Below are 14,226 nucleotides of genomic sequence, written 5' to 3' on the forward strand. Positions count from 1 at the left end.
TAAGACAGACTACACAGACTGTAGAGTGTCATGCTATCATGCTTCACCCGGGATTTCCAAAAATTCCAAATTTAGATGTACACTTTTTGTTTATATACTTTTTCTTTTATTCTTTTGCCCAAGATAGACTTTTTTTTTTTTTAAAAAAGTCAACTTTTGTATATGTTTTTTACTTGGTTAATGAAGCTGAATCAAATTCTAAAGTCACTTTTTTTATTATTTATAGAGAAGAAAACTGTCAAGCTACCTGGGTTCATTTAACAACCACAATTCCAATTCCAAGGTAATCCACTCTGGTCTGTCTCATGCAGAAAGCACTTTTCATTGTGTGCAATATGTTCAATGATGAATAAAGGTTCAAATACAGGAGGGTAACATTAAGAATATGCATATAGTCATCGGTAGTCTCAATTGATTTACAGAAACCATACATAAATGAAAAAATGAAAGTATGAGAATAAATACACAAATTCAATTGAAAATACACAATGCAAGGACATGGTGTAGGTCTATATATATATACAGTATATATATATATAAATATATATATATATATATATGCCCTATACTGTATATATACTACTAAAAACAAGACACCTATGTAAATTACAATGCCAAACATGAATAAACCAGAAAGTATACAACATTCTCACAATTGATAGTTTAGTTAATTATGTCTTTCTCTACTATAGGATTATAAACAGTTGATGAACAAGGAACTATGTGGTGTTTGAAGCTGCTCTTGACACTGCTGTGGAACTTTCATGGTAGTGAAACAAAAGTTTTATTCATCAAAAAACATTTAAGGAATTCTTATACAGAGGAGGATTGTACCTAATTTTACTGTCTAATTTTCATTTAGATGTCACTTGCCAATGGAACGTTTGGTTACCTCGAGACATTTCAGCCATGACAAACTCATGTGTGGTCATTCCCTGCACCTTCATGTATCCATCTGGCATCAAACCCTATCGTGGCATTCATGGTATCTGGTACTTTGGCCAACCTTATCCCCAGCTTTTTCCCCCAGTGGTCTTCAAAACCCGCACAGACGTTGTGCATGAGAGCTACAAGAAACGCACCAAGCTGCTTGGGGATCTACACCAGAGGAACTGTACTCTTTTGATCAACAAAATTGGCACAGAGCACTCGGGAAGATACTACTTCCGTGCCGACCTTGGTGGAGCAAACATGTATACATACCCAGACTTTGCTGAGCTTAAAGTTCTTGGTAAGAAAAATGACTGGAGATGTAGAAAGTAAAGTAAAGAAGGTTAACACTCTCAATGTTTTGAAGATCAAAAAAGTAAAGTCAAGATTAACACTCTCAATGTTTTGAAGATCAAATGAAAAATGCCAAAGACATTTATGTAATTAAACGATACATTCAATTTGAAATTGGTCTTTAAACATTGTTTACGTTATAGGAATTGGATGAATGCATGCAACACATGTTTAAGTTTATATCCTTCTTTAGCATTGTACTGCGTTTTACCTTTTAGATTGCTTTTCTGAAATCGATCAACTTAATCTTTATTGGTAAGCTACATTATAATAAAATACTGTTTTATTATAACACGGCTTTTTTCATGTCAACTAGATCAGCCCAGTATTGATGTCCCAGAAGAAATTGTGAGTGATTTGAATCTTGAGTTGACATGTTATGCGCCGGACAACTGTCCTGACATGAGTCCCGAGATCCAGTGGATGTACACAGACTACTTGCCAGATCCAGAGTTCTCCAATGACTACCTGGAAGAAGGCAACACAGCAGTGCTGTCTAGTACCCTTACATTTATACCCAGACCCATTCACAATGGCCAGCTCCTGGGTTGCAGGGTATTCTATCCTAACACCACACTTGTCTATGAGAGGCTCATCTCACTGGACATCAAGTGTAAGTTTAATTATTATGATATTCAGTATAACACAAGAAACTAAAATTTATAAACGTAAAAATAAAGCCAATCATATCTGAAATGAGTGAAACTACTAAAATAAACAAAAGATAAACAATCATTTACAATACAGTCTTATAATTATACTTTTTAAATCATGATAATAAACCATAGTAATTGGAGAAAGTACTATTGTTTGTATATACAGTATGTATATATGCACCCACAGTTTAAAAGTGTGTTCATTGTTCGTAATTTGCAGATTATATGCCTAATTTAGAGCAGTTAACCAGTTGTTGTGTTAATTTTGTCTCTAACTTTTCCTCCAGATGCACCACGTTCTGTGTGGGTAAATCTGTCCTCTGAAGTGATGGAAGGCAAGTCTGTCGTGCTTTACTGTGAGGTAGACAGTAATCCTCAGGCCAGGATTTCCTGGATGTTTGGAGACAAGGAGTTAGTGTGGGACAATGCAGCAAACATCTCACTGCAACTGGATGACTTGTCAGCTGAACAGGAGGGAGTCTACATCTGTGTTGGTGACAATGGCTATAGCATGATGAATACCTCACTCTACCTGACTGTCAAGTGTAAGTGTAAAATCAGACTACCATCTGCACTTAATGCTGCTATTAGTGTATGGTGAGAAAACATAGGTATAATTTAACTTGCAGTCACTTTAGAAGTAAATAAATTAAAATTAAAGTAAAACTAAAACCAACAAACTATGTATTTAAATTAGAGAGTGTGATACACTAATGAGTTCATCACAGACATTTAGAGAAATTGCCTATTTACCTAATCTGCAGAAAACCATTGTTTACAATTGCACACATGCAACTTCCGTGCAGAAATACTGATTGAATCAGCTAACCAGTGATCTTATCTTATTACATCACATCTTAGAATGTCTTCCACGTTGTTTTAGGACAGATGTAACACAGAAATATAAATACATGGATAATTAATTTGCTAAATGTCATATACTGATCAAAAGCCCCCCACAGTGTCATGCTGAAATTATGAAATATTAAAAAAAATGTCCCAACACTGTCTGGCATAATAAAATATAACTCTGGACCTTGACCAGATTTCAGCAATAAGGGATGTCGTAAACATTTAGGCAGAGATAACAATTGCTTAAGGCCAGATGGTTCCAGACATTGGCTGACTAGGTATAAGAAAACAACTGACACGCTGCACAACAAGGGCAACCTGATGTAGGGCAACAGAACAGGGCATCACCCAGCACTGACAGAGTGCTGAGTGAGATGGTGGAGAAGAGTTGAGATTAGATTTTCATCAGTTGACAGTTGGATGTGTGGGCAGACATAAAATATTCTATCCTGTTGCAGGTGGCAAAGCGGATCTGTATTTGGGGAACCTTATTGACTGGGATGCCACTATGGTCATGCTGAATTGTAAATGGAATAACAGGGCTCTTTGTATGAAAAGTGAATAAGTTCCAGAATTGAGCTGGAGAGGGAGTTGGCAATCCTACTTGTAGGAGAAGTTGAAACAAACCAAAAAGTACAGTTTGGATCAAAAAATTGTGGTGTAACCAACAAAACTCAATTTATTCATACAGTGTATGGCTCGCATTACGTTTTGGAATCTGGAGATGGTGATGTTCCATATTTCTCCAATCTCTTGCTTAACTGTTCTGGTGGCTTGGTGTGCATTCGGAGGGCAGTATGATTTTTGGGAAGAGATGCCTCCTAAGAAGCCTCTGTGCTCTCGTTGAAAAGCTCAGCACGCTCTTTGAAAACACAATCCCTGTGCAGCATCTTCTTCTTCTTTTCCTTTCGGCTTGTCCCTTTTTTCAGGGGTTGCCACAGCGAATCAACATTTTCCATCCCTCCATGTTCTCTGCGTCTTCTACTCTGACTCAACTATCTGCATGTCCTCCCTCACTGCATCCATATATCTCCTCTTTGGCCTTCCTCTTTGTCTCCTACCTGATAGCTCCATCTCTAACATTATTCTACCAATGTATCCACTGTCTCTCCTCCGCACATGTCTAAACCATCTTAATCTTGCTTGTCTGGCTTTTTCTCCAAAGCTTCCTGTCTGTGTTGTCCCTCTAATGATCTCATTCCTGACCCTATCATCCTTGTCACTCCTAAAGAGAATCTTAGCATCTTTAACTCTGCCACCTTCAGCCCCGCCTCCTGTCTTCTACCTATTGCGTGTCTCTAAACCATACATTATGGATGGTCTCACCACCATCCTGTAAACCCTTCCCTTCACTTTAGCTGGCACTCTTCTATCACAGACTCCACTCCTGACACTTTTCTGCAGCTGTTCCATCCTGCCTGCACTCTATTCTTCACCTCGATTCCACAGTCTCCGCTGCTCTGAACAGTTGATCCTAAGTACCTAACCTCCTGCACCTTCACCACCTCTGCTCCTTGTAACCTCACCATTTCACTGTTCTCCCTTTCGTTTACACATGTACTCTATCTTGCTACGACTGACCTACATTCCTCTTCTCTCTAGTGCAAACCTTCACCTCTCTAAGTTCTCTTCTAGCTGTTGCCTACTCTCACTACAGATTACAATATCATCTGCAAACAACATAGTCCATAGGGACCCCTGTCTGACCTCATCTGTTAATCTGCCCTTCACTAAGGCAAACAAGAAGGGGCTCAGGGCCAATCCTTGATGTAGTATCATATATGTCCTGCACCAAACTAACATACTTCTCTGCCACTCCTGACTTCCTCATCCAAAACCACAATTCCTCCCTTGACACTTTGTCATATGCCTTTTCTAAATCTACAAATACACAATGCAGCTCCTTCTGACCTTCTTTGTACTTCTCCATCAGCATCCTCAAGGCAAATATTGCATCTGTGGTACTCTTTCTTACGTCTCTGCAGCTCACATTGAGACTGATACCTTAGCACAGGCACCCACGATCCATTGGCAGATAGTGGCGTAATTCGCCCGGTGTTGCCTCCCTGTCTTGGTGAATGTGTGTTCGCCTTCTGTCATCCAATGCTTCCACAAAGCTCGCAATATAACTTTGAACACCAATATTTAGCAGTTGGAATTCTTTGGTCAATCCACCCGGAATGATAGCAAGCCCCGAATTAGTTTGCTTCACTTGGGATTTGACAATATCGGTGAGGTGGGCGCGCATGGAGATCAATAGGGATGAAGATTTGTCGTAAAGGGTAGTGACATAAGTTGGACACTGGAGGACGCTGTTGTTGTTGTTTGCCCCTCCAGTGTCAGGCAGTTGTCACTATTTATTGTTCTGGACGGTCACCTTATTGTTGTTTTGACGATGTTTTCTGTGGATGTTGTTTTGCAGAGAGAGTGTGTGTTTATACTGTATTGATAAAAAAAGGAAAAAACAGAGTTCTTGGCCACAAAAAAATCGACAGCCATGCATCTGAGTCGCACAGGGTTATAAGGCGCACTGTCAATTTTTGAGGAAATTAAAGGCTATTTAATGCGCCGTATAGTGCCGAAAATACGATACTTCTTTTCTCCATCCTATGTAATAATAATAATAATACATTTTATTTCATAGGCGCCTTTCTGTCACACAAGGACACCTTACAGTGAATACAGAGATAACAACACAGCATTAAAAAACAATGAAACATTAAGAACAAAATAAAATACGACAGTGAAATATCAGACGGAGAAGGCAATTTTAAACAGATGAGTTTTAAGTGCAGTCTTGAATTGTGGGAGTGAATTGACATTACTCAAGACGGCGGGTAGAGAGTTTCAAAGCTGGGGAGCAGAGCGACTGAAAGCTCTGTACCCCATGGTGGTGGGGACAGTCAGATGAATGGAGGAGGATGATCTGAGGAAGCGGGAGGGATCAGTGACATGAAGAAGATCTGAGATGTATGGTTGAGCAGAGTGGTGGATGGCTTTGAATGTGAGCAGAAAGATTTTGTAGTTAATACGGAACTTGATCGGGAGCCAGTGAAGCTGTTGCAGGACAGGAGTGATGGGGTGGATGGAAGGGGTTCTAGGAATGATGGGTTCTGGACCAGCTGGAGCTTATGAAGAGACTTGTGGGTGAGACCAAAGAGGAGGGAGTTGCAATAGTCAAGGTGGGAGGTGACAAGGCTGTGAACCAGGATGGAAGTGGTATGGGGAGTGAGGGAGGGGCGGAGGCGGTTGATATTGCAAATAAATAGATGGATCGGGTGACGTCGTTGATATGAGATTGAAAAGATAGTGTGCTGTCGAGGATGACACACGGACTCTTAACCTGTGGGGAGGGGGAAATGGAGCAATTGTCGATATCAATAGAGAAACTGTTGGTTTTCAATAATGTTGTTTTGGTACCAATGAGGAGAACCTCTGTTTTGTTACTGTTTAAGAAAATTTAAGGTGAACCAGGATTTTATTTCAGTCAAGCAGTCTAAAAGAGAAGGGGGTGGGAGGTTGGAGTCTGGGTTTGCTGGCTAGGTGGGTGTCGTCAGCATAGCAGTTGAGTGTTTGCGGAAGATATTACCAAGGGACAGAAGATAGATGATGAACAGAAGGGGACCCAGGACAGAGCCCTGGGCACACCTGAAGTGACAAAAGAGGGCTGGGATGTGAAGGTTTTTAGTTGGATGAACTGAGTGCGGCACGACAGGTATGATTTAAACCAGTTTAGAGGGATCTGAGTGATACCAAGGGCAGAGAGTCTATTGAGGAGGGTGGAATGACAAATGGTGTCAAAAGCTGCTTAGGTCAAGGAGGATGAGGGTGGAGAGTAAACCAGAATCAGCTGAGGAGGTCATTGGTGATTTTAATGAGGGCAGTTTCTGTACTATGAAGGGAGCGGAAGCTAGATTGGAACTGTAATAGAGGTTATTGTTGGAGAAATGGGCATTGAGTTGAGGAGTTGAGTTGCTACAATTTTCTCGAGTATTTTAGAGATGAAGGGCAAGTTGGAGATTGGACGTAGGTTATTAAAATTGGTGGGGTCAGTGCCAGGTTTTGTTTTAGAATTAGGGTTATACAGTGAGTGTAGTGATTTGGTGTTGCCTTCATGTAAACAGATTAAACCAGTGTAGTAGTTGGATTTTGTTTTGGTGATACAGTCCTTGTAGTGCAGCATGTGATTTTTGTAAATGTCTTGGTGAATAGTTAGCCGTTCAAGTTGTCGGCCTTTGGCTTTCATGAGTCGAAGTTCAGGCGTAAACCAGGGGGCAGAACGGGAGAAGGAAACAGACCTGTTTTTTTGCGGAGCAAGAGAGTTGAGTATATGTTGAAGTCTAACGTTGTAGTGAGAGACCAGTTCTTCGGGAGGGGTTATATTGTGAAAATCCATGAGGGGGTAAATACTAGAGGCAAGAGTGTCCATGTTAATGTTCTTAATATTACGGTAGGAGATGAGACCAGGCAGCTTGGTGACAAAAAGAGGGAGACTTATGTTAAATGAGAGGAGGAAATGGTCAGTTATTGGGAGTTCATCAGCTGTGTGGTTGGTAGGAGAGCCAGAGCAGCAAGTTAGATGTGACCATGAGTATGAGTGGGAACATTAGTAAACTGTTGGAATCCAAAGCTGTCCAGGCAGGATGAGAAGTCTTTGGTAAGAGGCTTATTAATATTATCCATGTGGATGTTGAAATCTCCCAGTACTATATTGTTTGGTGAGAGGGTAGACATATAAGTAAGCAGAGCAGCAACGTCGTTTAAAACCTGGTAATTGGGTTTAGGGGGACAGTAGACAGTTGTAATGATGGTAGGAGTACAACCAGACAGTTGACACACGATGGATTCAAAGGAGGAGAAGTTTGGAACAGACACCAGCTAGACTTTCCATTTCTCGCCGTGGATTATGGCGAGACCTCCTCCTCGGACAGATTTGTGGGGTTGACAGATGTAAACAAACCCCGTAAGAGTGGATTCGTTTAGTTGAGAGGTCGATGTCTCGGTTAAACAGAGAAAGTCAGACTTACGGTCTGTGAGGAGATCCTGGATGAGATGTCCTTTGCTCGTGAGTGAGCAAATGTTGAGCAGACCAAAGTTGACGGTGGTGTTGTCACATCTGGGAGGAGTGTTAGCCAACCGGGCTAGGTAGGTTAGCACACTGTGGTCAACGACCCAGCCAATGTTTCGTGGGGGGCGACGAGAGGTGGACCAGATGGACTTAATTGTTTTTGAGGTGTCTTCATGGATGTTCCGACAAGACCCACGGTGTATATCTGCGGCTGGGCAGGATAGTAATGCCCAGGAGGAGCGGTGATGCAGCTGATGGGGGTGCATACAGGTTGGAATGAAGCTGGAGAAGCCCAGCAGTGGAGTATTGGAGCAGGCCCATCGCAGGTTGGTGAAGGAAATGACAGCAAAATCCAGAGAAGAACGGACTCAAAGTGCATCCTGCCAGTTAACACTGTGGTGAACAAACTCTGCGGGGACTCGGTCGGAATGGACACAGGAGCGGTGACAGTTGTGGATCAATAAGCTGCTAAAAAACCTAAACTAAAAACTTAAAGTGATAGCTTAAAAGTGAGCAGCGTAGGCGAAGTCGTGCCAGCATTCACTCCGCCCCAAAGTTTGTGTCCAAACTCTCATACAACTTCTCATATTCTTTTTGTTTGGCCTTGGCCACTTCCCTCTTCACCTCCCTTGTCCTCTCTGCACACTCTCCTGGACCTCATCATTCCACCACCAGGTCCCTTTGTCCTCCTTTTTCTGACCAGTGGACATACCTAGCACCTTCCTACCTGTCTCCCTAATCACTGTAGCTGTAATCTCCCAATCATCTAGACATTTTTCAGCACAGCCCAGAACTGCCCTTACTTCCTTCCTGAAGTCTTCAAAACATTTCTCATTGATTAATTTCCACCACTTGATCTTCTGCTATGTGTTCCCTCTCTTCCGTTTTTTCACCTCCATCCGTCATATTGCACACTCCCATCCGATGTTGTTTGGCTACACTCTCACCTGCCACCACCTTACAGTCATTAATCTCCCTTAGATTACATCTTCTACATAGAATATAATCTATCTGTGTGGACCTGCCTCCACTCTTGTAAGTCACCCTGTGTTCCTCTTTCTTTTGGAAATAGGTATTTACCACAGCCAGTTCCATTCTTTATGTGAAATCTATCACTGCCTGTCCTTCCAAGTTTCTATCCCTAACACTAAACATCCCCATCACTTCCTCATCTCCTCTGTTCCCTTCCCATATATGACCGTTAAAATATGCTCCAATCACCACTCTCTCTCCCCTGGGGATGCTCTCTACCACCAAATTCGTCTCATTCCAGAACTTCTCCTTTTCTTCCACCTCACAGCCCACCTATAGGGCATAACCGCTGAAAACATTCATCATCACTCCTTCTATTTCTACCTTCACACACATCAACCTGTCTGACTCTCGTTTCACCACATTTCTTGCATATTCTTTCTTTAGGATCGAACCATAATAAAATAGTTTGTAGCCTCCTCTAATGTTTCTAGCCTTGCTGCCCTTCTACCTGGTCTCTTGCACACACAAAATGTCTACTCTTCTTCTCCCCATCATGTCAGCTGGTTCTTTACCTTTCCCTGTAATAGTACCTACATTCAGAGTTTCAACTTTTAGACTAACACGTCTATCTCTTTTCTCTTTTTGTCCGAATCAAACATCCTCCTTATCTTCTTTGTCTTCGACCAACAGTAGTCCAATTTCTACCAGTACCCTGTAGGTCAACAGCACTGTTGGCGGTCGTTGTTAACCCGGGCCTCGACTGATCCGGTATGGAAATCGTTTTTGTGGTTATTATATGATATGTGATATTTGAATTGGCTAGAGGTTTTACGCCGGATGCCCTTCCTGACTCAACGCTCTCTATTTATTTGGGCTTGGGACTGGCACTATAGTAACACTGGCTTGTGTACACTAGTGGCTGATTTACTCCCTGTGCAGCATACGGTTCTCCAAATCCTCCAAATGTTGCAAAATGGTGCAGTCTCTATGCCTATGTAGTTGCCAAGGCGATGAATATGAATTACTTTGCGAGTGGACCTTCTTGGTGTTACCATTTTATGCAACGCAACTGCCTCTCTATCAGAGCATGGACAACTATGTCCCAAGAACCGCCAGTAGACTTCCAAGCCAATTTCAACAGTTTTCGTGAGTTCGTTGAATAGAAAGTTACTGAGCACAACGTGACATTGGATCATATTATTAACATGGACGAGGTCCCACTCACTGTCTCCTTTGTTGGGTTGTATTTGTAGTTTCACTGTTCTACCACTAGATTTTGTGCATACGCATGGTCAGAGCTGTGTTAAGATTACACACTTTTCTACACACAAGTACAAGTTGATAAATTCCTTACTTTGTGTAGGAATGTTTGTACACAGAAATTATACACACTTCTGTGCACATGTATGGTTGATAAATGAGGAACTGTCTCACATCATTTTTGGACCGGAACTTCGGACAGGATGCGATGGCTGTTGTTTTGTCCAAATGTGGTACTGTTCCTGCTGCCTAAGCAGTGCCCCAGATACATCCCTCTGTCCAACTGCACACTTTGCTGTGTTGACCGTGAGCCCTAACTGCCTCAATGACTCAAGCAACACTGCCTCCTGCTGCAGATGTCCTGACTAGCTGGTGCTCCGGGCAAAGGTCGTTTTAGAAGGGCCAACGGTACTTCTAAACTAGCAAGCCATTGTCCCATCATGCTTCAAAGCTGCCACGCTTTTATTCTCTAATCTGCTCTTCACCCTACTGACACATGACTGCACAACAACATACAGCACCAACCACCTTATGAAGTTTGCGGACGACACAACTCTGGTGGGTGTTATTACCAAGGGCGATGAGACTCACTACAGGAAAGAGGTAGACCTTTTGACCGCGTGGTGCAGAGACAACAACCTCCTGCTGAATGTCAGCAAGACTAAGGAGATTTCTGCCAGATCTGCACCCAACATCTGCCACTGACCGTCAATGGTGCTGCTGTGGAGAGAGCTGCACATCAACGAGGACCTCTCCTGGACCACCAACACTGCATGACTGGCAAAGAAAGCCCAGCAGTGCCTCTACTTTCTGCACAAACTCAAACGGGCAAGTCCTTCACCACCCATCATGACCACTTTCTACAAAGGAACCATTGAGAGCATCCTTTTCAACTGCATTGCTACTTGGGGCGGAAGCTGCGCTGACTACAACAGGAGAGCCCTGCAGCGCATAGTGAACACAGCCAGGAAGATCATTGATGCACCACTCCCCTCCCTGCAAGACATACAACACCCGCGTCATTCGCAAAGATAATAATAATAATAACAAAAACAATAATGATAAAAGTAATATTTATTTTAACTGTTACCAAAATTTCTCTCATGCAGACCCTCCACGTGAGCCCCTTGTAAACAACTCCATGACAGTCCTGGAAGGAACCTCACTGGATCTTCACTGCAGTGCCCAGGGCAGCCCTACCCCAACCCTCACGTGGCTGAAAGATGGGGAGTTGGTGGGCATCATCTCTGCTGATAAACTTTCAGTGCTGGAGATTAAAGAGATCACACCACAAGGGGATGGACATTACCGTTGCTTGGCTGAAAACCAGCACGGTCGAGCCAGCAGCTCCCTTAACATCACTGTTGAGTGTAAGTTAATAACGTCATAATAAGGTGAAAAATACATGACATGTTTCCTCAAAAGAAAAACAACTGTCTTTATTAAAGGGTTAGAATTAGGTTTAGATTAGATTAGTGTTGTTTAACATGACACATTTGTTTGCTTCTTAAACTTCACAAGATTTGACAAAAATTTTAGTATTTATATTTTAAGCTTTAGGTGCACAAACCCTTATTTCATTCCAAGGCTACTACATACCTTTTTCACAAATAATTAAATATCCTTGGTCAACTGATCAAAGATGTATAGGAGTTCCCTGATGTTAGCGTCTGCTTGTAAAGCCTGAATGGCGCCTGAATCCAGCTCCTGTGAATACACAGTGCACCCATGCTTAAAAAATCCAAACACAATAATGATTGTACCTTTTTCTGTCTCCCTTAACAGATTCTCCCATACTGCTTGATGGGTCAAAGTGTACAGTAGTGAGAGAAGGCGTGCAATGTGTCTGTATGGCCATCGGAAACCCCGAACCCACCATTGAGTTCTACTTGCCTGACCAAAACATTACTATTAATGAAACAGACAGACAATACAGCTTCCACACTCATACAGATGGACATACCTCCACAGGCATGATAAAGATGCGGGAAAATGGAGAACAGGTTGATAAAGATGGGCCTGCTGTCAATGTCCACTGCAGTATCTACAACATGTATGGAAGAGAGAGTGTAATTTTGGAGCTGCAGCAGGAAAGTAAGTAAAAAACATTTGTACATTATGACTGTTTTGTAATAGATTTTGGTTTATGTGTTTTATAAGATATATAGATAAGATATATATATCCTGAATTTTTTTTGATGACTTACCTAAGGCTACTGTGTGATACTGTCAATTTTCAGTCAAACCTAATTGATCATAGGTCACTAATTGGGAGACTGGATGTAGTCTCATCTTATCTAGACCCCAAATTGGAACCAATTGTTTTGGTTTGGTAAAATTTCATGTGCCTCTTCCCAAGTGTGTAGCTACTTTGGTTTTAGAGATAAAATGCAGGACCTTCCTCTCATGTGATGATTATCAACCAATTATGCATTCTACATGCAGAGTGACTTACCTGTCAGTGAGGTACACAGTCAAAATGGGGAGGTAATTAGCATTGTGATTTCAAAATTTGGATTTTAATGTATGGTGTAATCACGGATTTTAACAGCTAAAGGCCTGGCCTGGACTGATAATCTGTATTTTCTCCCAGAAGATTATTCAAACCGTGTGTTGTGCTCTGAGATGGAGGTCATTTTTAAAAGTGATATTATTAAGGACATTGAGTCATGGCACTTGACCCTTTGCTTCTCCTCAAATTAGCAGTTAGGGTACACACTGAATAACAGGCATAGGATTATCATGGAATCACAATCTTACTTATTCATTTTCTGCCTGAAACAGCTGCTCCCTTAAAGTAGTGTCAATATGTGGCCTTGGCCCCTTCCCTCTTCACCTCCCTTGTCCTCTCTTTGTACTCCAGTCTGTTCTCTTCTGTTCTGTCACTATCCAATCTCTTCTTCGCTAATCTGTTTCTCTGCACACTCTCCTGGACCTCATCACTCCATCACCAGGTCTGTTTGTCCTCCTTTCTCTGCCCAGAGGACATTCCTAGCACCTTCCTACCTGTCTCCCTAATCACTGCAGCTGTGGTCTCCCAACCATCTGGGAATTCCTCAACATGGCCCAGAACTACCCCTACTTCCTTCCTGAAGTCTTCACAACATGTCTCTTTCTTTAATTGCCACCTCTTGATCTTCTGCTCTGTCCTCACTCACTTCCTTTTTTTCACCTCCATCGTCATCTTGCACACTACCATGCGATGTTGTTTGGCTACACTCTCACCTGCCACCACCTTACAGTCATTAATCTCCCTCAGATTACATCTTCAACATAGAATATAATTTATCTGTGTGGACCTGCCTCCACTCTTGTACGTCACCCTGTGTTCCTCTTTCTTTTGGAAATAGGTGTTTACCACAGCCATTTCCATTCTCTTTGCAAAATCTCCCCCCGCCTGTCCTTCTAAGTTTCTCTCCCTAATGCCAAACCTGCCCATCACTTCCTCATCTCCTCTGTTCCCTTCCCCTACATGACCATTTAGGTCTGCTCCAATCACCACTCTCTCTTCCCTGGGGATACTCTCTATCATCCAATCCAGCTCATTTCAGAACTCCTTTTCTTCTAACTCACATCCCACCTGTGGGGCATAACCGCTAAAAACATTAAATATCACTCCTTCTATTTCTACCTTCACACACATCAACCTGTCTGACTCCTGTTCACCCCTACCCCATTTCTCTTCCCATCCGAACCAAGATAAAAGTTTGTAGCCTCCTCCAATGTTTCTAGCCTTGCTCCCCTTCCACCTGGTCTCCTGCACACACAAGATATCTACTCTTCTTCTCTCCATCATATCAGCTAGTTCTCTACTTTTCCCTGTAATTGTACCTACATTCATAGTTCCTTCAGACCAACACTTCTATTCTTCCTCTTTTTCTCTTTTTGTCTGAATCAATTGTCCTCCTCTTCTTCTTTGTCTTCGACCAACAGTAGTCCAATTTCCACCAGTACCCTGTACGTCAACAGCACTGTTGGTGGTCGTTGTTAACCCGGGCCTTGACCGATCCGGTATGGAAATCATTTTTGTGATTCGTATATTTGATTCATGGGAGTTTGCCCAACCGGTCCACATGTGTTTTGTGGACTTGGAAAAGGCTTTCGACCGTGTCCCTCGCGGTATTCTGTGGG

The 14,226-nt window shown here is 42.3% G+C and overlaps 1 protein-coding gene across 10 annotated transcripts in view; it reads left to right on the plus strand.

The window, feature by feature from the left end:
- The window catches only part of mag (myelin associated glycoprotein), a 36,920-nt gene that overhangs the window by 7,742 nt on the left and 14,952 nt on the right, over positions 1 to 14,226 (plus strand). For 9 of the 10 annotated variants that reach the window (XM_017038012.2, XM_017038013.2, XM_017038006.2 and 6 more), the window contains 7 exons: positions 227 to 283; positions 693 to 767; positions 863 to 1,231; positions 1,601 to 1,897; positions 2,228 to 2,485; positions 11,205 to 11,465; positions 11,881 to 12,189. In XM_017038012.2, coding sequence (XP_016893501.1) covers positions 722 to 767; positions 863 to 1,231; positions 1,601 to 1,897; positions 2,228 to 2,485; positions 11,205 to 11,465; positions 11,881 to 12,189 — 1,540 coding nt within the window. In that variant the 5' untranslated portion in view covers positions 227 to 283; positions 693 to 721. The remainder of the gene's footprint in view (positions 1 to 226; positions 284 to 692; positions 768 to 862; positions 1,232 to 1,600; positions 1,898 to 2,227; positions 2,486 to 11,204; positions 11,466 to 11,880; positions 12,190 to 14,226) is intronic. The other variant, XM_017038008.2, reaches the window with a different exon arrangement.

This window comes from Cynoglossus semilaevis, chromosome 13 (genome assembly GCF_000523025.1).
Source record: "Cynoglossus semilaevis isolate Cse_v1.0 chromosome 13, Cse_v1.0, whole genome shotgun sequence".
Taxonomy (NCBI): domain Eukaryota; kingdom Metazoa; phylum Chordata; class Actinopteri; order Pleuronectiformes; family Cynoglossidae; genus Cynoglossus; species Cynoglossus semilaevis.